The 26,487-nt window shown below is 43.3% G+C and overlaps 1 protein-coding gene across 1 annotated transcript; it reads left to right on the forward strand.

The window, feature by feature from the left end:
- Positions 1-16,275: 16,275 nt before the first annotated feature.
- Positions 16,276-19,532, forward strand: IL6 (interleukin 6). The gene is made up of 4 exons (XM_032182773.1): positions 16,276-16,527; positions 16,627-16,740; positions 16,904-17,050; positions 19,341-19,532. The coding sequence occupies exons 1-4, from the start codon at positions 16,276-16,278 to the stop codon at positions 19,530-19,532; spliced, it is 705 nt and encodes a 234-aa protein (XP_032038664.1).
- Positions 19,533-26,487: the final 6,955 nt, after the last annotated feature.

Consider the following 26,487-nt stretch of genomic DNA (forward strand, 5'->3'; position numbering starts at 1 on the left):
ACCCACCCACAGCAGAGAACAAAATGGGCTTATCTGTCCGAGTTATTTTTTTTCAGGGACCAACAAGCAGGGCATAAAGTTGGCAAGGTTTGTCTGAGGAAGCCCAAATAGACTGGGGAGAAGAGATGTGAGGATCTTCTCATTCTTCCCGTCTTTGGGTATCCCTTTTGGCAGCACCCTGGCTGGTCCAGCAGCCTACACTTCCACTGCCATTTTGTCACAGGGAGTGGGGAGGGTATTTTTCTTTACATTTTGGAACAGTAGTAAAGAGAACATTTCCTTGACTAACTTGCACTTCAGCTTCTCTGTTAAGTCGGAGAATGTGATGAAAATGTTAGTCAAGGTAAGATCCACTCAAGTCCGAGCATGAAGTTGGTCGTTTTTGCAGAGCGAGAGGTGGAGGAAAACATTTTAGCAACTCTAAGAGAGTCTAGGAAACAGTTCATGTAAACTTGCCTGAAATCAAAGCTAAAATGGATGGATAAAGAGTATTAAAATGGGAATATTTTAACTTCTTCACATGCCAAGTTATTCTTTTCTAGAACTATGTAAGCAGCCAGGCCAAAATGAGTACATGTGTTGATTGAATTGTTTGGAGGATTTTTTTTAATTTCCTTTTTAACATATGTATAACCTTACATTTTTAAATAAAATGGTAAGAATGATAAGCAAAACATGTTGTCTAAAAATACTCATGTAAAATGCAAATGAGTTTATTTCTTTGGGTTCTTTTTGCTTTTCTAGGGCTGAGGCCTGAAGCTTTGTTTTCTTTTCTCAGAAGACTTTAAAAGTAATTCTCATTCTGAAAGCAGTTACCAGTTACAGCTTATCCTGTTTGTTTTTCAAGAGAATATGAAAAAATATATATTTTTTTACATATAAATATACACAATTACCACAGAACACAATTTACCAGTGCTAACCATTTAATTGCCAGAGGAGAGCCATAGGCTAGTAACACTATTGTGAGGTCTGTAAAAAGGACAGCATGAAAATGAAATATTAGGTGGATGATTTAGCTTACAGATGTTCTGCATTCTCATCAAGTGGTATTCTATGTCAGAGAATGACAGTTTTAATTTCCTTTGCTGATTGCTCTGTTTAGATTACTTTGACGCAAATTATTGCTTTTACAAGAATGTAGACCAGCTGGAAGGCAAACATCTCTCCTAATAGTTTTTTTCTCATGTTCTTTATTTTCTGTTTCTTCATTGTCTGTAGTGGAGGTGCAAAGTCAATCCATATAAATTTGGTTTATAATCACAATTTCAATATTTTTAGGCATTCAGGTGTAAAGGCTGGTCCCTAAATTACAGGGCCATAATTCTAGCTTAGTCTGGAGAGCATGTAGTAGCAAATGAAATGGTAACTGGACTAAGCAGGATCAAGTAAACATTTGATGGATTCAATTACAATGGTTCTTAGTTACACAGTTTAACTTTTATGTGCATTTAGCCATTGTCGTAAACATAGGCTAACTGAAGCACAAGTTTCCCTGACCTTGAGCTTAAGGAGTCTATGCTTACAACACAGGTAATTACACTGAAGCTACTGGTACATCTGTTATAACACCTATTATCCAGAAAACAGCCCAGCAAAATCTGTCCCAGAGGCTGCAGCACCTATTTGAACTTCCACACCTCGCAGTGCCTCCTAGACTGGCCACCACACTCCCCCTTACCAGCACATTCAGGTAAAGATCTTGTTCACTGTGTGTCACCTCAGACCACACTCTCCTTGGAAGGACTCCATGCAGCCAGGTGCTCCCAGTGTTTCCAGCTCCACATCATCCCCTGCCTTCTTGTGCAGGGAGACCATCCTGTGCCCATCATCACTGCCAGTCCTTCTGAAAACTGGTTAAAGTAGGAAGAAAGGACCTTCCTATCATGGACTGCTGGTGCTTCTCCAACAGCATTGATGGCAACTTTGACTTCTCCAATGAAAGCGTGAGACAACAAAAAAGATGGATCTGGCATGTTACGTGAGTTGACTTGATCTCTGCTGGGTCACATGAGAAGGGCATGTCCCAGTGCTGGGTTGCAGATGTGGACTGTGCCTTCTACAGGTGGGTTTAGACTATGAGACTTCTCCTCAAGTATGAGCCAAACAAGCCAGGTTATCTCTCAGTGCTGAAGACTGGCTCAATTACTTCTTGTCCAGGCTTTCCCATTTCATATACAGTTTGGCCAGGATTTGTTTGCTCTAATTTAGTTGCCAGGACCTTTTCCAAACATCTAATGCTACATCTTTGGGCACCTTACTACAAGAAGGACATCGAGGCCCTGGAACATGTAAAGAGAAGGGCTACAGAGCTGGTGAAGGGCCTGGAACACAAGTTCTGTGAGAAGCAGCTGAGGGAACTGGGGTTGTTTAGTCTGGAGAAGAGAAGGCTCAGGGGAGACCTTATTGCTCTGTACAACTGCCTGAAAGAAAGGTGTGGGGAACTGGGAGTCAGCCTCTTCTCACACTTGTGATAGGACTAGAGGGAGAATGGCCTCAAGTTACACCAGGGGAGGTTCAGGTTGGAAATTAGGAGACATTTCTTCTCAGAAAGAGTAGTCAGGCACTGGAACAGATTGCCCAGGGAGGTGGTGGAGTGACCTTCCCTCGGGGTGTTCAAGGAAAGGCTCGACATGGTGCTTAGGGACATGGTTCAGTGGGTGACACTGGTGGTAGGGGGCTGATTGGACCAGATGATCTTGGAGGTCTTTTCCAACCTAATAATAATTAGGTTGGAATAATATTTATTGATAATAATAAATAATTATTATTATTTATAATAATGATTTTGTGATCTTTGCCAGTGAGTTACACATGGCTAAAATCATTCGCAGGCACTGAAGCCCATTTTCATGTTAATAAGCCATCTCACTATACATGTTCTCATACATAATTTCATGCACAGACATAAATGTGTAATTTCTAAATATCTTGCCCTCACTGCCAAACACAATTCAGATCATGCATCATGCTGGATCATGCTGTTGGAGCTCGGTTTGTTCCTGAATCCGTCTCAAAATTTTACAATGAGCCTTAAGCTCTGATCCCACACTTTGGCACCATCTCATGGGGGATCATTTATTTCACTGCTTCCTTTGGGGTGCAACTGGGCAATAACAACAAAACCACAGCCATCAGATCCTTTCAATCTGTGGCCAAACTATCATCTGGTACCAACCCAAAGCACTTGTGAAAGCAAGTACACCTAGAAATTAGTTTCCCAAGGAAAACAGGGCCATGCACACCAGCCACTAAGGCACAGTTCTTACCAAAGTATGTGTGTAGGAAACACAACCCTGAGCATGTGGCAAATCTCTTCTTTTCTTGAAGCAATTTTGGCATCTCCCAACAGTGAATGCACATTGGGAACACAGTTACCACCTGCAGTAATCATCTCAGTGTGGTAGATGTGCTTGAGGTCCCTGAGAGGAGTCAAACTGGCTGTCTTTATTTCAGTGGAACAACACTGACAGAAAACTGAGTTGCAAATGATTAAGGGATCTTTCCTGCTACTCTCAGGAATTAATGGACCTGAAGGTTCAAGTGTCTCTCCCCCAGAGAGATGGTCATCCCAGCTGAACAGCAGTCTCGCTGGGTGAGGAGTTACAAACTGTTCTTGCTGACTCTGCCCAGGCAAGTGCCCCATCTTTTGCAAGCTCTGTCATTCCATGACTCAAAAGTGAAAGTCATGTCCACTATGCTTCCCCATTTCATTTCGCCTTTTAAATTGCTAAGAGATTTTGACACTGAAACTGCAAAATAAATAGAATTTGTGAATCTTTCTAGCAAAACTCTACTTCCCCTGCTTCCTTTTTCTTCATCTCCTCTTGAATACTCTTTTGAATTTTTCCTTCCTCCCCACCTTTTCCCCCCACTCTTTTCTATATCCCCATTCTACCTCATCTGTAGTCTTCTTCATTGAAAAATGATAGATTTTTTCCAACCCTCAGCACTTCCGTTTGTTCATTACTTTGGTCATTCTCAGCTCTCCTGCAAAAAATACTGAATCTTGTGAAAAATAAATTGAGGAAAAGAAGTGATAAAGACAATCAATAAGTAATTTTCTAGGTTCCTCTGTTTCAAAAAATGCAGGGAAAGCATCATTTCTGCTACTAAACTGAGGCCCAAATATAAAAAGAGATGGCTAAACATTTTCTGCCTTGTCCTTGTGTGTCCTCCCTGTAAGGCACAAAACCTGGTAAAAACAGCCTTGTCCCCAGATCTCTTTCCTGCCTACCACCAACATGCACAATAAACGTGTCAGAAAGGTCTGCCTTAACAGCAGTTCAGGTTTTGAGAGGTTTTCCTTTCTTTGATTCTGCCTGTCACTAACATGCTGTGAAGAGTGTCTGGGAATGTCCTCATTTTAATGGGACATGGGATCTTTGGGGTGGAAGGCACCTCTGGAGGTCATCTGGGCCACCCTCTGCTTAACCAGCCAGTTCAAACCTGGGCCAAGTTGCTCAGAGTCTCATCCAGTCAAGCTTTGTGCTTCTCCAGTGCTGGAGATTTGATGGCAATCTGGGCACCTCTTCCAGCATCTGACCTACCTCACTGAATAAAGTTTTTTTCTGGTTAGGAAATTTGTCTCGTGGTTAGGAAGCACTTTCTTGTTTGAAAGTCACATTTCTGTTCACAGCTAGTTTATTCCCATGCGTTCATTGCTATCCCCTCAGATATTTGCACTGCTGATAGGCAGATAGGCAGCAGTCTTTGTCCCCTCTTGGCTTTGTTTTGCCAGCCTAAACGCAGCATCCATTTCCCAGCTCCTCTCCAGCACAAAGCTCTCCATCCCTCTGACCACTTCAGGCAGCTCTGGGCACCCTGATGGGCACCAGACTATCTCTGCTTAGGCATGAATGACATTTAAATGAAATCTCACAAACATCTGGGAATAAGGGCATTATGCTTTGTTCTTTTCTGTTGGATATACCTCACCAGACCATGCTGAGATCACATCAGCAGCATATCCACTCATATACAAGGATTCTTCTCTTCCACAGTTATTTCCATCCAATGCTTTTGCTGCCATCACAGCACCCAGCTCATAAGTTCATTCCTCTCCATGAACTTAGTAACATTCAGCAGTGCTCTCCCTTTTAACCAGCTCTGTCCACACCCAGGAAGTAAACGAAGAATACTTGTTAACAGTGCTATGCTACCACATACCAATCCCTTCAAAATTCATAGGCACACTTTGCTGCACAATAATCCAGGAGTTTTCTAGAAAAATAAAAATAAATGCCAAATTCTCTGTATCTTGAATTCAAAGTAGAAAAATTATGACAAATCTGTGATCCAAAATGTCCTGCATGCATAATCATCCTAAAAGTGTGCAAAAAGAGTCTACCTGAGCAGTAGCCAGCAGTATGCTCACAGCTAACTTCCATTGACATCCTCTTTGCAAATCACATCCGAGCACCTAGAATTACCCACGCCCTGTCCAACATTTGCATGCTGGATGAGAAACTGAGAAGAGTGCTGTTTGGATGCTACCAGTGGAGCTGGGACTCCCTAGCACAGAAAGAGGTGGCTGTGGGGCTGTCAGCAGATGAACTCCTTTCTCTCTGTGCTGGAGGCTATAGCTCTGCCCCACACCACAGTAGCATTGGCAGAAGTTGCCCACACACCCTTAGTCCAGCTCTCAGCGTGCACAGGGGCACCAACTCCCCCAAACCAGCACTTTAAGCTTGTCTGGTTTTGTTGGGCATAGCTCAGTTCTGGAATTACTGGCTGGGAAAACAGTGAGGAGCAGAGGTGGAATCATGGATGAGGAGTTAGCTACCAATAGGCAAGATTTCTATTCCCTTCCAAATCTCTTTGTTGAGAGATTTATGTTTATGCCAGCTGTATTATCTTTTCCAATCAGCATTCCCAGCAAAAGAGTTACAAGCACTGCTATTAGAGCACCCGTAGCTAAAACAGTTTCGCAATGTGGGGAAAATCAACAAGATGGACTTTGCTGGCCTCTTCCCAATCTTCTTGAACTCAGTGGCAAAAATCCCTTGGTACAAGAGGTGCTGGTATGACAAAATCTGTTCTCCTATAATCTTTGAGCATCTATGCATAGAAATAGATTCTAAAGCCATTTTTAACTTGATACTCCATATTGAATCAGTTTCATTCTGTAAGTTCAAACATTATTATAAATATAATCCCTGAACATCTGCTCAAAACATATGATAAATACCCTACCACGTCAAGCAGAAATTCTGAAATTTTACCCCAGCAATTTGAAGCAAACCTAATTCTTTCATCTGCTCAATCGCTTACTAAACAATAATTTAAAAAAAAAAAAAAAGACGCGAGAAAACTGCCAACAACAATAATCCTAACCTTCTGTTGCAGCCCAATGATAAGACCACCAAGCTGAAAAGTCAAATTGTGTGGGCACTACTGTTAATTAGGAGAAATGTTACCTACATGGTATGAGTTGTTAAAGAAAAAAGAGATTTTTTTCAGCACTGTAAACTAACTGTAATGAATAAAATACACAAGACTGGAAAGTTAGAAATCAGCAGAGAGAAATGACACAAACCATGAGAATGTGACTGGTTATTTTTAATAGGATAATACTACATTACTTACCTAAAACCAACTGTTTTCTTTGCCTAAGCATGATCTTTTATGTCAGCGTATCACATGTCTTTTTCTTCTGGTGCTCAGGCTCTTGGAAAGATTCCATTTATTTCCAGGAAACATTTAACATATTCCTCCTATGTTGCATAAAATTCTGCCTGAAAAAGAGACACCTACGTCTGCCAGCTCAGCATATGCTGAGAAATGTGCATTGAAAGTAAAGGTTTCAGACACCATACCTTAAAAATAGCTTTATATAGCGGAACCCTGGTCCTGTGGATGTCTTCGCATGCTTCACTGCTGTGTAGGCATAGCATTACCACCAGTGACAACAAGACTACTCAGAAACACGGTGCAGGCACCTACTATTTGAAGATCTTCCACATCTAAGACAATACTGTGCAAGAAGCTGGAGAAATGGAAACGTGAAGAGAAGTACATCTCAAGACAGCACTCAAAAAGTGACCCTTTGGTGAATATTTAAGAATAACTCCAGACCATGTGAAGTGCCCAAGACCCTTGTGTGGCTCCTTTCAGAGCCAAGACTAAAACTTCTGTTAGAGATGCCTCCCTATGCAAGAGTTTCTCCACTAGAAAACAGAGTGTGATTATAGTTACTGTCAGCACCACAGCAGAGACAGGAACAGATTCCTCTTTGCTCTGGGTCTGTAAAACAACATGTTGAGTTTTTGGCAGCTTTGCTGTGGATTATCTGGATGGAGCTTGAACCACAGAGTGGTGGGAATGCCCCAAGATGGCCAACCAGCTCCAGTTTCCCCCCTCCTCCCACGGAGTGCTTTTGTCACTGCCAGTATAGCTGATGTATGGTACAGCTGAAATTATACTGTAATATAATATATTTAGTGTCTATGATACAGATACAGATAGTGGAGCTGAAGAATTTAGTCTTCTTTTCTGCATCAGGAAGAAGAGATCTATGCCACTGAGGACAATATTCAAGACAATGAAGCTGTGGTTCAGAAAGACAGTCATTGTGGCTTGTTAGTTATCTACTTTGTGGAAGTATATCGTGGTGACTGGGCCCTGATGATGGCAGTCCCTGGCCCCAGGGCACTTCTGTTTGAGGTGTAACATCATCAACACTGCTACCAAGCTCCAGGGCAAGGGACACCAAGAGCTGATGGTTCCCTGTAATGATCGTTTACATGTCAGGTGATATACAGTAAAATTCTAATCTGACATCTCTTTAGATGTGCCCAATTTTAGCAGGAAACATTCTAGACTATCATTTACAATTCAATTTCTGAGCAAACTGAGAAAGCCAGTCAGCTATCACAGATGTCCTGCAATCTAGAAACACCAGGAGCCATTCCTGATTTTTTTAGAGCATTTACAGTGAAAAAGTAATATTTTCTATTTTGCGTAAATTACTACTTCAGATTTAATAAAGTCATTCCAGATCCCAAAAAAGGAAGAAAATAAGGGTAAGGCAAAATTTTCACTGGTATTTCATTTTCTCTTCAAGGCTGTGCAGTAGCCTTGATTTACTGTAGTGTAATGTAAGGATTCTTTTCGTGTGACCTTTTTCTTCCTTACTTGAGAATGGCAGTTTAGAAGGATTTAGAGACATGTTCCCATTGTATAGTTTGTGACCTTTCACAGTTATTCTCTTCTTGTTACCCCAGGCTTATCAAGATTATTAGTGCTTAAGGGGCTAATTCAAAGGAAGAACTGGCACAACAGGCAGAGTGACTTCGTCCCCTGGCAATGAACTGAGTGTCAATGGCAAACAAGGGATTGTCAATGGCAAACAAGGGATTTTAAGCAGATGTCATCTAATGTATGGGACCAGTAAATTATCCCTTTCTTATACCATCTGACTGTTTTTCTTCCTTGCAAAAGCTCAACAAGTTATATATGTTTCTTACCTTACTAGCCTTTGATCTAATGGTACTACTTTAAGAAATGTTTTCTCAAATCATGATGAGAGGGACTAAGGCTAAGGTGAGAGTGAACAAATTGTACAGAAGGTAGGAGGGATGGTAGAATTCATTTTCCGCATTTTCCATTCATCTGTCTTTCCTTTTAGATACGAGACAGTGCCAGGTTCATAATGAAATCAATAGGAATGTTGACGTTAAGTTCAGTGTAAACAAAATCCACCCTTTTACAGTAATTTTACCATACACTGAGAAAATTTAAAAAGCAACTTTCCTTCTGTGTGACATTGATTTTTCACTTTTGATGGGCAGTTATTTTCCTTACCCCCTGTGGCTGCTTCTCTAAAACAATACACAAAATTTGCTCTATACATACATCGTAAGAAAACTATGAAATATGAAACAAAAATGTATTCTAGGGAAGTTAAAGTACTCTCCTCCTTCTACATTTCTTATCATTGTAAGAAGCCAGAAAATCTTTGCTTTGCTGACTCTTGGCAGACTTTTGGTCCTGCAGAGGATTTTAGTAGACCAAAGAGCAGTGAAGGTTGTAGCTAGCCCACACACCAAACCCCTTTTCAAAAGCTATGACGTCTAGAGGTTAGGATCTCATGAAGTTTGTAGTCCAAAGGATCTTGCAACCTATTCAAATTGCTTAGTATAAAAAAATGGCCGGTGTGGACTTACCTATTCAGATGGCAAAATACATACTAACAGTTGTCTAAGACTCCAAAAATCTTCAGCTTGACTTTCTTTTCTCTTTCATGGGCATCAGGCAAGAGGAGTCCTTTCAAAACCACAGGAGTTACAACAGCATAAAACATGTGCAGTGGCTTTCTGTGAGCAGTGGGTAGGGCTGGCTAAAAAGACCATTTAGGGAATAACAAACTTGTCCAAAATATAATGTGAAAGATGAAAGCGCGAGGAGTCAGAAGTCCTCATGAATTCAGATTGAATTTAACTACAAGATTTTTTTGTTATGAAAAGTGATGAACACTTAAATTTCTTAAAACCTTCTATTTTTTTAATCTGGTTTCAAGAGTATGTGCTACTTTGGAGAAGTGAGAACTGAATGCTATTTTGGGATGAGGTAAAATGTTCTTCATGTTTGTCATAATGACAGGTTTTTTTATTTGCAGTTTTTATTTTTATTTAATTATTTATGCAGTCCTTGGAATCAGGCATCATCACACTGACACAAATGTTTGGGCAGCCATGCAGAGAGTCAGATCGTAGAATAGATCCCACTGAAACCTGTTTTTATTACATTCCTTTGCCAGGTTGGTTTCCAATCAGATCCTCCCCCCAGCTGCTCAAATGTCAATACCAACACACATGGGAGGTGGTGAGAAAAAGTGACTTGTGGCAGAAGTCAAGACTGTGGCCTGGCAGTGCCATTCCTTTGAGTAATGGCTTTCCCATGCTGATATTAACCCACAACAGCTATGGAACCACATAAGAAGTGTCAGGCAGAAAGCAGCAGATTTCACTAGACAGGTATGTGGCACCTGGGCTGACTGGGAAACATAGATAGCACATAGCTGAAAAGTGCAACACTCACCAAGGAATATATTCTATATGACTATTTAAAATTCCTTTAAAAGAAAATTAGCTGAAAATTAATTTTTAAAAGGTAGCAATTTTATATTTGTAAAATATGGAACACTGCACCAGAAATTTTGCTTAGACTGTTACAAACACATAATTAATATACCATGAAATGAAACACATAAGTTTATTTTACCATTTTTTTAAAAAGCACCTGTAATTCTGAACTAAGTCCTTGATCTCTGTTCATGTTTGCTAATGTTTGTTGTATTTATGGGGAATAAAGAGAATGCACTTCATTTTCAGACATGTTTCAAAAGCCTAAGCACTTCATCCTGACAAGTCCAGGCAAGATGCATGAGAAAAATGTAGACCATAGAAATCCCAAGACCTGAGCCTTTATAAATAACAATGAAGATGAGAGCCACAGGAGTGACGTGATGCTGCAGAGCTAAGGTACAAAGGCAACAAGGGAGATACCCAACGCATTCCCTCTTCACACCAAAATTGCCACTGTCATACACCATTTCAGGCATAGGGGACAGTTAGGGTTTTTCAGACTCCTTTGGTTCATCTAGACTGCTTCTGTTTTTTTTAGTGTTCTTTTTTTTTTTTTCTCTTTTTTTTTCCTTTTGGTTTCACATGTATTTTTAAAACCAGCAGGGGAATCGCTACATTCAGGACGAGTGATACCAGGGGACTCTACTTCAAGCAGCACCTGACTGGGGCAGACAGAGCCATGGTGTTCCCCTGCAAAGAGCTAAGTGAGAGACAGTCAAAAAAACATGAGGAGCTCTTGCACCAGCACAAAAGAAACAACAGGGAAAGGAGCTTTTCTCCCTCAGGAAAACAGATCTCTCTCCCAGGCAGCCAACACTGAACTTATCCTGGGTTTGGGTGTGCAGACCAGCTCTTCCTCCCAAAACACAACCTATGGAGGAAGCAGAGACAATACTGTGGGTTCTCAGTCCTGCCCAGGCTTACTCAACAGCTCTGAGGTCACAAGATTTCTTGGGAATCGCTTTCTATTTCTGCCCAAGGGCTACATTTCTTGTGTTATATACTGTGGCAAACATCACCTGAAATACAGGCCAGCCCACCAAGACAGCACATTGATTCCTGACCTCTTCTATCTGATGAAAAATAGTTCACTTTAAGAGGACAGAATGTAAAATACCTGATGGCCATGATTACTTTTAGGAGTTGGAGAACTTTCCTGTAAAGTAGCAAATCTGGGTTCCCAATCCCTTTGGATAGGAAAGAGATGTGATTCAGCATCTCCCATATCCCCATTGAGCCATCTAAACTAAAACCACCTAGCCCTCTAATTGGCCACCTGGTGGAAAGATCTAGTTGGACCTAGACCATTTGAACCTTCACAGCAAGGAGGAAGTTACTTAAGGCAGTTTCTGAGCAGTGATGTTAAGATTTTTTGACAGGACTGTAAGGCCAAAGGTATGACCATAGTGGCAAACTCCTCAGTAGTTCCCCTATATCACGACAGGATCCTTGAGCTCCAAAAACCTTTGTATAATTGCACATCTGTTGTAGCAGGTGCATAGTGTGTCTTGTTTTTCTAGTTATTCATCTCCTACGAAAAAATTCCAACACATATAACTTACTATTGAATGTTATCTCCCAAAGAGAGATGCACTAAATTCTTGCACCTGATTCTGGCAATGGAGTTATGATACATTTATCAGTGGTCCAGTAAAGCATTACTACCACCTTGTAGCATAAGTAAAAGATAGCCCTCTAGGTGGACAGTCTGTATGACTCATTACGCTCAGATTGGATATAAAAATGACACCTACTTCCACTTTAGACACCTCTCCATATTCTAAACTCTGATGTAGAAGTAAAGCTCTCTCAAGCCTAAGAAGTAGTATCTCTTGAATAATTTTGCATACAATTATAAAAATAACCACTGTTCAACTTCAGCTGTCAGTTGAAAAAGAACCTTCTGCTATCCAGGAGAAAAACACAAGAGGATGACTATACGACTTGGGTTGGGTAACTTACAACATTGCAGAAAAACAGTCATGAAGTAAAACAGAATGAAGATGCATGGCTAGAGGTCAGACTGAGTGAGAGAACAGCCTGATAAAGAGATCATGGTCACAAAAAAGTAGACTTGAATGTAGGTAAATACTTAGATCTACAAGGGTCTCATTAACAACATATCAAATTTTTATGTAAGATTGAAAGAGATCCTATGCTTACAGAACTGAACTAGACTTGGCATGCTCTCAGAAGTGTGATTGTTTCATAGCTAAACATTGACACCCCTTTGTTCTCCTTTCGCATTGAGCAAGCTGTGCGGAAGAACTTACCTTTTGAATGTTTTGTAAAACACAATCTACTTCTAACATACTATGTTAAAAAATGATAAACAGTAAAAATAACAAATAGTTACACCATTCAGTACCTCTGATATACTCTAACTGCTCACTGTTTTCTCTTTTCAGCTTCATCATCTTCCCTGATGACTGAAAAACCTTCCTCTTCTCTTTAGTCATAGAATGTCTTTGAATTTTCATCTTTCATACTTAGAATAGAGCTCAAATGGAAACAAGAAGTTGTTTAAACACAAGCAGAATTTACAGTCAATTTACTTTCAAAAGCGGACAGAGACTTTCTATAGGAGCACAGTCCATCAATAATAATGCAAAACACAAAACTCATAATAAAAAAGGGATCTTTGTCAAAACCGTGTATACACAAGAGTGGGCAATGGTCACGAAGAAGCCAAATACAGTTAGTATGCAGGTGCTGAGCTTGTGAAAGACAAAATATGGGAGAATTTGTAACTCGACCAGTTCTCTGCTCTGGTGCCTCATGCAGCCATATGAAAAGGTGTGCAGCACCATGATGGAGGCAAAGTGCGAGCTACCTTCCTCCCATGAGAAAGGCTTATGAAATCACTTACTGATGCCATTTATCAGTGCAGCCACAGCAGAAAAGTACTACTGGGGCAAGTCTAGGGTGACCGACGAGTGCTACCTTAATCCCATTCCAGAGTTAAAATGGCTGTTTAAAACCACTTTGAATCATAAAGGTGTACATATGGGTATCTGTCTGCAATCATTATGATTTGGCAGGGACATGTCTATTTAGGGTGACCTGTGATATTTGGATATTCCCCAAGAACAGTTACCTCCAGGGCCTCTTTAACTTGGGACCACATACTAGCCAGCTTGAAGGTTGACTAGAGAAGACCATGGCATGATTTCTCTTCTCAAGACTAAGCAGAAAAAGTTGAAAATTAGAACATAAATTAAAGCTAAGAATTTTTCCTCTAAACCTCTAATTTAGCCTAAGGCATGGAAATTCATGGTATTTGCATATGATATGCTCAAGGAGAAAATTTGAGTCTATTACTACATATCCTAGTCTTGTTTAAAAATGATGCAAGCCTGCCTTTAGGGAAAGAAAATGAGCAATCCCCAGAGCTTTTCACAAAAAAATCCCCAACATCTCTGTGGTTCCCTGCTGGCAAAGAACCAAAGAAAATTTCGATGCAGCAAAAGCAAAGGTTGTTCCTGTGTGCCAGTGCTCTTTGGTGTCATGTGTAGATTCTCAAAGCAATGTTTAGTTATGAGAAACATGAATGCAGGATATCAATGTCCTGCTCAACCTGTTCATTTCAAGTAGAGCACGGGGCAGTTTGGTTTCATTTTCTCCTATTCAACCTCTTGGTGAAGCCGGTAGTGACTTTTTATTTGAAAATACGTGGAAAAAAAAAAAAAAAAACACACCTCTCTTCTGAAGCCTGGGATTTTTGATGTAGGCTCTTGAAGATAATGTATCAAAGAAACTAATGTATCACTAATGTATCAAAGAAACTGTGGAGAAGAGACATGGAAGCACTTACTGACCCTTTAACTTCAGCAAATACTCAGTACAAAAATACTTAACAAGAAATAAGCCAAAAAATGGGTGAAGTGTTCGTGTCTTGATGGACAACAGAAAACCCATCTCTTAAAGAGCTATAGGAACTCAAGATCCCTTGTTAATAGTTTTGAGGGTACCCACTATTTTTGAGGGTACCCACTAAGAAGGTTTTGCACATCAGGATACAGCCATCTGTTTTCTGCTACAGCATCTAGTAGCAGAAGCATTTTAATGGCATTGTGTAAATTTGAGTTCCTCCTCTTGAATACTGTGCTTTGTGCTGGATTGTCAAGCACTGAGTTTATAAGGCATTAATTAGCAACTTCCATGGGAGCATGTAAGGATACTCTGTACTTCTGAAAAGTCACACTGACACTCAAATACAAAGACTAAACAAAACAAAACAAAACATAACAAAAATCAGTAAGAAGCAATAAAGACAGAAAACTTAGAAACTTTAAGATGAGAAACAACAATTGGAATTTTTTTGTATTTCACTCTGAAGATATAACTAGATGCATTGTCAAGAGTAAACCCATATAACAGTGATCAGCACAAAAAGGTCTTTTGGACACTGCTAAGGAATGGACATGATACAAGGAAAAAAGGACAACATCAAATAAAACCACAAAATTAAAAATTACAAACAAGACTAACTTTCAGAAAGCCTGCTGAAAATATATTATTAAGTAAATGTAGCATTTCATCAAGTTCAGGTGATTTTAGGAATAGTCGGTGTTTTCAGTTCAGCTAGGTAAAGGGCAACAAAAGGAAAGCTGATCTGTCTGCAGGGAACAGGTCATGAGCTGTCTGGAATTGGAAGGAAATATTTCTCCTGGATGTGCATCGATGTGCTATCACAAATGGAAACGAGTGTCCATCCCTGCTGTATCTGCCCTTGATGAACCAGAAGGAAAACACCAGGCTTGTCTGCAATACTGAGCTGATCTGGTCTGCTTGTTTCTGGCCTTTGGCACCTTGCAAACAAATCCTTGATATGAGTCACTCAGAGTGTTAGTTTTATGTTTTATCCTTTTATTCTGTTATTATTTCTGTTATTCTAATATTATCCTCTTATTGCTATGGCTTCTCTCTGCTGAGCACCAGGCATGGTTCTGATTGCTGCTACTGAGGATCACTCTGTTATACTTGCATCTCAGTGCTGTCATCTCCCCCTGGGCAAAATCACTACAGCTGCCTTTCCACTCCAAAAAAAAAAAAAAAAAAAAAGTATTCTGCTTCTTTCCTGAGGTTGTCTATCCAGGTTCTTCTGAAAAAAAATAATATATATGTGTGTGTGTGTGTGTGTTCTGACAGTGTCTGCCTTTGTTAAAAAGGAGAGTCCACATGAGGACACCCAAGTGCAGTCACACTGTGTCATCCTTTCTCCTATGCCCCATGTTACATCTTCCACACTCCAGAACCAGAACTGGGTCTTTCTCTGCTTCCGTCCACCCGAGATAAAGGTACAGATTTCACAAAAACAAGCCCGTTTTGCCAAAATCAGTTCGAGACATCCCAGCAGTTAGCCTGGAGCAGTCGGTCTCAGCCCGTGCCCCACGCGATGGAGCCGGACAGACTCACATGCCCTGGGTGAAGGATCTCCCTGCGAAATGTTAAAATTCCCACCGCCCCCCCCCCCGCCCCCAGGCAGGTGGAAGGATAAGGCTGCAGATAACAGGTAACTGCGTGGCATTTCCTGCGGTCCTTGCCCTGTGCTGACTGCAGGAGCTGGCCCTCCACCCGCTGTGCATGGGACGCGCATCACCCTGTGCCTGTGACCACGTACAGCTTGGACGCGTGCAGCTAAACGAGCGCGTTTAGCCCCGTATTTGTACACAGTAAGAGCATGGGAAGCGCAGATGTAAATCACAAACCACTCGAAGGCTGTGGCTCTGATGCTGGACACCCGACGGGCGTCCGTGCCTCTGTGCAGGCTGACAGCGAGGGGGACGCGGGGACCCCGCGGGAGGGTGCCCGGCCCCGAAGGGCTCCGGGGGGCTCCGGCCCCGGCTGCAGCCCCTGTCCCGGCCCGGCGGGGCCAGGTGAGCGGGCGGCCGCGGCTGCTGCAGCGGGAGCCCGGCCCTCAAGGAGTTACCGGTTGGGAAAATGACTTCATGTTTCTGCCCGGCTCCTCTCGGCTCGCCCCCCACGGCCCCGTTTCACAATCCCGCCGCGCTCAGACGGGGCGAGCGCACACCCCCGTGTTCTCAGCCCGGATTTTCCCAGGCCGTGAATAATCTCGAAGCCCCCTCGATAAATACACGTTCAGGGATGCCCGGAGCTCACTCAACCCGCCGGCCTCTCCTCCTCCTCCGAAGACGGGACGGAGCCGAAGAAGAAGAGCCTCACCATGAGCTCTCCCGACGGCTGCCAGGCGGCGAGGAGCCGGGGGCCGCCCTCCCTCCGCTCCGCCGCCGCCCTGCTGCTGCTGCTGCCGCTGCTGCCTCCGCCCGCCGCCGCCGCGCCGCTGCCCCTGGCCGCCGGCCCCGACTCCTCCGGGGAGGCCGAGCCGGAGGAGGCCGGGGCGAGGCGGGCGGCGCTGCCCGACTGCGAGGCCCTGGCCTGGCTGCTGCACGCCCGGGCGGCCCGACTGCAGGAGGAGGTGGGTACGGGGCCGCGAGGGGGTGGTCGTCCTCCTGGGGTCGGGGGCTGCTGCCCGCCGCCGAGGTGCGACGCGAGGTATGGGTGTCTCTCCCCTCAGATGTGCGAGAAGTTCACCGTCTGCGAGAACAGCATGGAGATGCTGGTCCAGAACAACCTCAACCTCCCCAAGGTGACGGAGGAAGACGGCTGTCTCCTGGCTGGCTTCGACGAGGCAAGGAACCGCTCCCCTTCTCGCCCGAACCCCGGCAGCAGTTTGGGGCCTGCCCCAAAAGCAGCTTGTGCCCCCCTCCCTCCTGCCCACCTGCCCCTACAGACCACGCTCCGCCGAAGCCACATCCGAGTTAGAGCTGACCTTCTCACCTTTCTCTTTCCAGGAGAAATGCTTGAAGAAACTCTCCAGCGGGCTTTTCACCTTTCAGACCTACCTTGAATATGTACAAGAAACTTTTACTAGTGAAAAGCAAAAAGTTGAGTCGCTGTGCTATAGCACAAAGCATCTGGCAACGACGATAAGGCAGATGGTGAGTTGTTTTTAAATTTACTCAGACAACTTTTGTGACTTAGAACTGATGTGTAGTCGGAGGAATAGGGAGCTTGCGAAGCCAAACATTTCCCACTCTTACTTCTCTCAGGATGAACAGCTGACAGCAGTTCCTTATGCTCAGATACTTAACCTTATGACTAATTTAAAGGTTTTGTTTGTTTTGTTAAAGAAACTACTCTTCTTCCCACTTACTGTTTTCATTTTTGATTTCCAAACTGACAATTAAATGCAGCTTTCTGTTTAAGAACAAATATGCTAATGCTGCCTGGCTGAGACTTCTCAGGCAATTCTTTCCTAACTGCAGTTCAGTCCTAACCTCCTAATGTTGCAAAACTCCAAGAAATACGACAACTTATCTTAAAACCCACATGAATAATAGTAAATACAGTTTTACAATATTATGAATCTTTAAAACTCTCCAAAACAAACTTTTCTAGTGAGCTGTGTGGTGTATTCAAATATCACTAATTTACAATCAAAGAAAACAGGTAAATTCAGAACATAAGTTAATGACCCAACTAAATTAAAGGCACTGCCTATTGAAAAGCTTGGTTTTGCTTGCAACTATCATGGGGAAAAATATATGTATATTCTTTATAGACATCTGATTCTCTTTTGATTTAGTAAACTAAAGGCTATTCATTTCTGACAGCTGTTTTGTGTGTTTTGGAGTGCTTTGAAAGATCACACTTTAAAATTCATTTCATTCCTGCAGTTCTTACTCATGTTAATAATCCTTAAGATGAATACTTTCTTTGTCATCAGTGAAACTTTGCATGAGTAAGAACCACCCAGGTGAGTAAGGATTCCAGAATTAAGAACTGCGGAAGTCTCAGGGCATTATTTCCTTCAAGGTGCTTTTCAGTGTTGAAAAGGCCATTGTTTGATACTAATACCTTTCTTAACATATTTATTTATGTTCATCATTCTTTAAGTGAAAGGAAGCTGAACTGCTTTTTTCACACTGTACTTGCTAAGAATAATAGTCCTGTCATAAGACAGCAGCTGAGTACTGACCTCAAACTCATTAGTTTGCAGAAAGTTTGTTTTATAGCTCGGTGAGACTAGCCTTTTCTGAAAATTATAAAGGTAGAGGTAATTAGGACAGGTGCAATTAAACTCAATGGTCAAATCAAACCCTTCATTTGAAGGAACTATGGAGATTCTGAGAAAATCAGGAGCCTTGATCTCCAGGGTGGAAACTTTTCTTTATGGGAAGTCTCTCTGCTGTTTAAGGCAAGGAGAGCAGGTGGAAAGAATCTGTCATTTGTGGTCAAGTCGATCCATTAGCAAGATACCTGTCTGGATATCCAAATTTAAAAAAAAAAAAAAAAAAAAAAAGCATGCAAAAAGGTGTCTGACATACCTGTAACTAAACATGATCAGAATCCACCTCCAAGTAGTCTAGACACAAGTAAATGTTCAAATGTTCATTACTTTAATTTGACCAAAAAAAAAAGTTCCAGAAGGAGGTGCATGTGCTTTTGTCGCTTGTTAAAGAGTAGGACAGATCTTAAGAACAGGATGAATAAGACACTTTATAATTAGACTTCTAGAAACTGAACTGAAACTGCTCCATGATTTGGGCAAGTCCCATTTAAAAAAGTCATCCAGCCACACCATGGGACAAGCTCTTCGAAACCATTTGGGTATCCAGTTCCCAGAGCTGACTGCTAGAATTAGATATGAAACTTCTCTTACTCATCTTGTTCTTAGGATGCCACACACCAAAGAAAGTGGTAATGGTTAATCTTCCATGTATCTCAATGCCTGGAAAGTAGGAATTAAGCAGCTAGACAAGTTTGGTGTCTTTTGAAAACCGTTAATCTACTACCAAATGCGAGAGCACTTGAATGTCATCTAATTAACTTATGATTCAGGATGCAGCAGCCAGTATGGATTAGGACATATCATGTTCAGCATCTTCCCAGCTAACCACATGGTAGGTGGACACCAGGCAAAAGCGTTTGATCTGTCCAGTGCAGCGCATTTGACTGGAACATGCAAACCAGAACAAACGCTATAGATTAGACAAGAGCTTTTGATTCTTCTGGAGACATAGCAGCAGATACAAACATACCTCAAATCCCACGCCAGAAGTGGAGCTGTAGATATACACAGGTTGCAGGGGGGTCTGCCGTGCAGAATGCTGTGCAGAATGGGTGAATACACAGCTGGTTGAATCATATTCTTATGTATAAACCAATCACTGTCAAGATTGTTTAAACCATTTTAACAAGGGCACTTCAATACTCTGTTTTTCACAGGTGATAAATCCTGATGAAGTGGTCATCCCAGATTCAGCTACCCAGAAATCCCTCCTCACAAAGCTGAAATCGGATAAGACCTGGATAGAGAAAATCACCACACACCTCATCCTCCGAGACTTTACTTCATTTATGGAGAAAACCGTGAGGGCTGTTCGCTATTTGAAAAACACCAGGAGTGTCAGTGTCTGAATGTTTTAATTCGGGCATGATCCTTTGTTACAAATCTGTCATGTGGCAGATGACAGTGTTGTTCTGTTTTAAGAACCAGAAATAGTAACAATGGTTTTCATTTTTATATATCCTCATTTCCTTCTAGGAACCTATTTATTGTATTTAAAATATTTATTCATTTCTAATGATTTCTATTTATATTTTCAATATTTAGAAGTAATTTAAAGAAAGGACCTATTTTATTTCATTTCTAATGTTATTATTCAGAATATCAACTTATTTAATATGTATTTGATACCAAAAGAATTTTTCAGAAGCTAGATTGTTGTATAACTTATGCTTTTAAAATATTTGAGATTGCATTTATGACTATTTATATTTTGTAAACAAATAAAAACTGATTGAAAAAAAAATGTACAACCTGTTTGAATTTTAATTAAGATGGAGGGACTCTAATATATCTATATTTTAATGCCGGTAATTATCAAAATAACTATTTTCAGTAATTTAAATTTTTATCAGTATAATTAGAGCAGATAGCTACATAATACATCTATACATACATATACAGCATAATCTACATAAAATTCTTAAAATGGTATATAAATAGATGTACTGTATGTACTTCACTGTATGTACTGTATTTACATCAGTATGTACTGTATGTACTTCAGTACTGAATATGATAAAGCATTATTGCTCAAGAAACAAATGGATAATCACAGAATCACAGAATTTTCTAGGTTGGAAGAGACCTCAAGGTCATCGAGTCCAACCTCCAACCTAACGCTAACAGCCCTCCACTAAACCATATCCCTAAGCTCTACATCTAAACGTCTTTTGAAGACTTCCAGGGATGGTGACTCCACCACTTCCCTGGGCAGCCTGTTCCAGTGCCTCACAACCCTCTCAGTAAAGAAGTTCTTCCTAACATCTAGCCTAAAACTCCCCTGGCTCAACTTAAACCCATTCCCCCTCGTCCTGTCACCAGGCACGTGGGAGAACAGACCAACCCCCACCTCGCTACAGCCTCCCTTGAGGTACCCATAGAGAGCGATAAGGTCGCCCCTGAGCCTCCTCTTCTCCAGGCTGAACAAGCCCAGCTCCCTCAGCCGCTCCTCGTAGGACTTGTTCTCCAGGCCCCTCACCAGCTTCGTCGCCCTTCTCTGCACCCGCTCAAGCACCTCGATGTCCTTCTTGTAGCGAGGGGCCCAAAACTGAACACAGTACTCAAGGTGCGGCCTCACCAGAGCCGAGTACAGGGGGACGATCACCTCCCTAGCCCTGCTGGTCACGCTGTTCCTAATACAAGCCAGGATGCCGTTGGCCCTCCTGGCCACCTGAGCACACTGCTGGCTCATATTCAGCCGACTGTCCACCATCACTCCCAGGTCCTTCTCTGCCTGGCAGCTTTCCAACCATTCCTCTCCCAGCCTGTAGCTCTGCTTGGGGTTATTGCGCCCCAGGTGCAGGACCCGGCACTTGGCCTTGTTAAACTTCATGCAGTTGACCTCAGCCCATCGGTGCAGCCTATCCAGATCCTCCTGCAGAGCTTTCCTACCCTCAAGCAGATCGACACATGCACCTAACTTGGTGTCATCTGCGAACTTACTGAGGGTGCACTCGATGCCCTCGTCCAGATCATCGATGAAGATATTAAAGAGGACCGGCCCCAGCACCGAGCCCTGGGGGACGCCACTAGTGACTGGCCTCCAACTGGACTTGGCTCCATTCACCACGACTCTTTGGGCCCGGCTATCCAGCCAGTTTCTAACCCAACGAAGCGTGCGCCAGTCCAAGCCAAGAGCAGCCAGTTTCTTGAGGAGAATGCTGTGGGAGACGGTGTCAAAAGCCTTGCTGAAGTCAAGGTAGACCACATCCACAGCCTTTCCCTCATCCACCCAGCGCGTCACTCTGTCATAGAAGGAGATCAGGTTCGTCAGGCATGACCTGCCTTTCATAAAGCCATGCTGACTGGGCCTGATCGCCTGCTTCCCCTTCAAGTGCTGCATGATGACTCTCAGGAGGATCTGCTCCATGAGCTTTCCTGGCACTGAGGTCAAACTGACAGGCCTGTAGTTTCCTGGGTCTGCCCTCCGGCCCTTCTTGTAGATGGGCGTCACGTTTGCTAGCCGCCAGTCGATTGGGACCTCCCCCGATAGCCAGGACTGTTGATAAATGATGGACAGTGGCTTGGCCAGCTCCTCTGCCAGTTCCCTCAGTACCCTTGGGTGGATCCCATCCGGCCCCATCGACTTGTGCACATCTAAGTGCCGTAGCAGGTCACCAACCAGTTCTTCATGGATAGTGAGGGCCACATCCTGCTCCCCATCCCCTTCCACCAGCTCAGGGTTCTGGATATCCAGAGAACATCCGGTATTGCCGCTAAAGACTGAGGCAAAGAAGGCATTGAGCACCTCCGCCTTTTCCTCATCTCTTGTAACTAAGTTTCCCCCCGCATCCAGTAAAGGATGGAGATTCTCCTTAGTCCTCCTTTTTGTGTTGATGTATTTATAGAAACGTTTTTTGTTATCTTTAACGGCAGTAGCCAGATTGAGCTCCAGATGAGCTTTGGCCTTCCTAATTTTGTCCCTGCACAGCCTCGCTACTTCTTTAAAGTCCTCCTTAGTTGCCTGCCCACTTTTCCAAAGATTATAAACCCTCTTTTTCCTCCTAAGATCAAGCCACAATTCTCTGTTGAGCCAGGCCGGTCTTCTTCCCCGCCAGCTCGTCTTTGGGCACGTGGGGACAGACCGTTCCTGCGCCATTAAGACTTCCCTCTTGAAGAGCGCCCAGCCTTCCTGGACCCCTCTGCCCTTCAGAACCACCTCCCAAGGGACTCCACCAACCAGTGTCCTGAGCAGTTCAAAGTCAGCCCTCCGAAAGTCCAATACAGCGGTTTTACTGGTCCCCTTCCTGGCCTCGCCAAGAATAGTGAACTCCACCATTGCGTGGTCACTCTGCCCGAGACAGCTCCCGACGATCACGTCCTCCACCAGTCCTTCTCTGTTTGTGAAGAGAAGGTCTAGCGGGGCACCTCCCCTGGTAGGCTCACTAACCAGCTGCGTCAGGAAGCTATCTTCCACGCTCTCCAGAAACCTCCTGGACTGCTTTCTCAGGGCTGTGTTGTGCTTCCAGGATATGTCAGGGAAGTTGAAGTCCCCCACGAGTACAAGAGCTGATGATTTTGCAACCTCTGTCAGCTGCCTGTAGAATTCCTCATCCGTCTCCTCATCCTGGTTCGGCGGTCTATAGCAGACCCCGACCAGGACACTAGCCTTGTTGTCCCTGCCGATCCTAACCCAAAGGGACTCGACCTTGTCATTCCCAACCTCGAGTTCTACAACCTCGAAAGACTCTCTAATATAGAGAGCCACACCACCACCCCTTCTATGCTGCCTGTCCCTTCTATAGAGCTTATAGCCAGGCATTGCAGCACTCCAGTCATGAGACTGGTCCCACCACGTCTCCGTGATGGCAACCAAGTCGTAGCCTGCCTGCCGCACGATGGCTTCCAGCTCCTCCTGTTTGTTACCCATGCTGCGTGCATTGGTGTAGATGCACTTCAGCTGGGCCATTGCCTTATCCACCGGCCTTGCCATTGTTCCCCCTGGCACAGCCCCAACAATCCTAGCCTCAGCCCCATCCCCCTTCCTACCTAGTTTAAAGCCCTCTCAATGAGCCCTGCCAGTTCCTGGCCCAGGATCCTTTTTCCCCTAAAAGATAGGGACCCGTCTGCGGCCATCAGGCCAGGTGCTGAGTAAAGTGCCCCATGATCAAAAAACCCAAGATTTCTGCGTTGGCACCAGCCCCGGAGCCACGTGTTTAACAGGTGGGCTTTCCGTGTCCTCTCTGTACCCCTCCCTGCCACCATAGGGATGGACAAAAACACCACCTGCACTCCCGCTCCATCCACTAACCGACCCATTCCCCTGAAGTCCCTTTTGATAGCCTTGAGGCTTCTCTCTTCGATGTTATCACTGCCCGCCTGGACTATCAAAAGGGGGTAATAGTCAGAGGGGCGTACCAGGTTAGGAAGCTTCCTGGCAACGTCCCTGACCCTGGCCCCAGGGAGACAGCAGACTTAAATTTAATAGGAACACTATAAATTTGTAAATAGATGCTTACAAGTCAGCAATCTATTTGAAACAAATAAAGTGGTCAGATACTGAATTAACAGGTTTGATATAACCTGATTATCCTCTGATTAGACTTACTGCTGTCATTCAAGGGAATTTTCCAAGTTTGACGAAACATTTCTCCCCTCCCCTGAAGATGTAGAAAAAAAAATATCTTAGGATCTTTCGCCAGGTGAGAGAAATCAACATATTATTGCTAAGACATCAGTGACTCCTGATGATCCTATCCATTTGTCTTTTGTCATTTATATTCCACTAGCATGGAGAGGTCACCGTAACATGAATGCAAAATGTTGAGCACTGCAGAGAAAAAAGGATCCTTAGACTGAGTACCAAACCACTGAAATATTCCTTACCTGTTTCATCTCTTTCATTGTGGCTGTGGACATACCTCATATACCCAAACACATAGGAATTTAGCTCATAGCACACATAAAGGATGGAGTCCCTTGAACTTTGTCCTTACAGTGTGAATGGAAGAACATTAATGACCCTCTCTCTTGAGCAGCACAATGGTGCAGATGAGGAGATGAAAGGCATGCCCTGGAATGTGGATAAGGATGTCAGTAAATTCTCCTCTTCCTCTGAGAGATCTGATCCTCTGCGCACGCATTCCACCACTGGGGATGCCAAAACAGTGAGCAGTCAGCTCACAGCATGCATCTCAGAGGCTCAACACAAAGTGAAGTACAATTGCTTTGCCCAATATGGTAAAAACATATGGCTCAAATTGTGCAACACCTCAGGAAAGAATGAAGAGACCTCAAAGTGGTCATCTTCAAGATGTCTGTGGCGAGTGGGGTTTCCTCGCAACATAGAAGACAGTACTTTAGCTGTCCTGGCACACAGTCAAAGCTCTTCTCAAAGCCTACCTTTGCAGAGATTTTCTTAGTGAATGCTTGGTTAGAGAGCATTCTGGTGCTTACCATGACAGCTAGGGGAGAGCCACAAAGTTTACTCAGAAAAGAGCAAAGTGATTTAGGTAAAATGCAACAACCAGTCTTAAAGCCGCTGGGCTGCTGTCTTGCATGCATGTGGCTTTGAGAAGGAAAGAATGTAATTTGCATCTGTTGGTCTAGATGAAACTCTGAAACGTCTTCAGTAAGAATTCAGTAAGTGTCCTTAAAAAAAAGGAAGTTCTTGGAGTGAGGTCATGTATGAAGGGTTTACCACCAAGAATCTTCATTCTTCTCCCTCTTGAGATAGCAGCAATGAAAAATACACATTCTCCATTCACATGTACAGCACAGATCATACTGTATGTGATCCACAGGAGACCTCAACGGGGGTCCCAAGTTGAACTCTTCAAGGACTGTATTACTATGTGAGAGCAGAGGGGAAATATAAAAAATAAAAAATAAATAAAAAATAAAAAACTAAGGAAGAAAGAGAAAAAGAATCTGGACTCACCTCTCTCCTAGTACTGGGTGATGGTTAAGAATCATTATAAGATTGTTATTAGTTACTATGAAAACCTTAACTAAACAAACTCACTCTTTGAAACGATTTCCTTCTGGAATTCCAGGAGACAGTCCAACTGCAGGGTACTGAAATCTCATGCAACAGACTGACGAGCATCTGCACTTCCTACCTGCACCCTTCAGCTGGCGGCCACCCCATGTCATCCGTCACCATAGCAAAGATGCAAACATTACTACATTTCAGGATGTACAATGTGAGCAAAGATCACTGCTTGCTAGGAGATGCTGCTGGTGCTGTCACTGAGGTGCCACCATTTTACCTGCAGCTCCTCCACAGCCACCTGCAGTTCTCAGGGTACCTCCACGCAGCAGCTGCCTTGCTGGCCATTGTTTGCCTGTTGCTGTGTCAACTTCAGGCACTCTGTCCCCAGGATAAGTACCATTTTCTGGAACCTACACACACTGGTGCCTGTGACACACAAACACTCGTAGTGGAGTATTCACATGGAATTCAGAGAACTAAACGCTGTTGAGCATGTTAAGAAGCCTCTCTAACTTATCTTCCTTTTTCTTTTTTTTTTTTTCTCCAATTCACTCTATAGGAAGTATTTTACAATAAGCAACAAATACACACAAGCATTTACTAGTTGGTAGCTCAGCACAAACACATATAAAAATGGAAAAGAGTAGAAATGATCAGTCTACATTTTTACAAATTGATCCCCCAAAAATAACTGTGCTACTTTTAGCAACAATGAAATCATAGAATCTTCTAGGTTGGAAAAGACCTTCAAGATCATCAAGTCCAACCATGAACCTGGCCTACCAAGTCCTACCACTAATACATGTCCCTTCGTGTCACATCCACACGTCTATTAAACATCCCTGGAGTCTCCAGGGACTCCACCACTTTTCCGGGCAGCCCGCTACAATGCTCTGCTACCCTTTCTGTGAAGAAATTATTCCTAACATCCAAACTAAACCTCTCCTGGTGCAACTTGAGACCATTTCTTGTGTCTTATCACTTGTCACCTGAGAAAAGAGAATACCCTCCTTGCTTCAACCTTTCTGTTGCAGAGTGATGAAGTCTCCCCTCAGCCTCCTCTTATCCAAACTAAACCACCCCAGTTCCCTCCGTCACTCCTCAGTTGTCCTACATGACCCATGTGATGGCACTCAAGATGATCTGCACCATGACCTTCCCTGGTAATAACGTCGGACTGACAGGCCTGTAGTTTCCAGGATCCTCTTTCCTGCCCTTACTGCAGACTGGAGTCTCATTCTCTAACCTCCGGCCAACTGGGACCTCCCCATTTCACTAGCACTGCTGGCAAGTTACTGAAAGTGGCTCTTAAAAGACAGCACCTCATAACTGAGGGCTAATTCACCAATACTGAGCAAGGCAAAAAAAGA

The sequence above is a fragment of the Aythya fuligula genome, chromosome 2, assembly GCF_009819795.1.
Source record: "Aythya fuligula isolate bAytFul2 chromosome 2, bAytFul2.pri, whole genome shotgun sequence".
Classification (NCBI taxonomy): domain Eukaryota; kingdom Metazoa; phylum Chordata; class Aves; order Anseriformes; family Anatidae; genus Aythya; species Aythya fuligula.

Coding starts and splice junctions, on each gene's coding strand:
- IL6 (XM_032182773.1), top strand. CDS start 16,276: ATGAGCTCTCCCGACGGCTGCCAGGCGGCGAGGAGCCGGGGGCCGCCC. Junction 16,528..16,626: donor CGGCCCGACTGCAGGAGGAG/GTGGGTACGGGG, acceptor CTCTCCCCTCAG/ATGTGCGAGAAGTTCACCGT. Junction 16,741..16,903: donor TCCTGGCTGGCTTCGACGAG/GCAAGGAACCGC, acceptor TTCTCTTTCCAG/GAGAAATGCTTGAAGAAACT.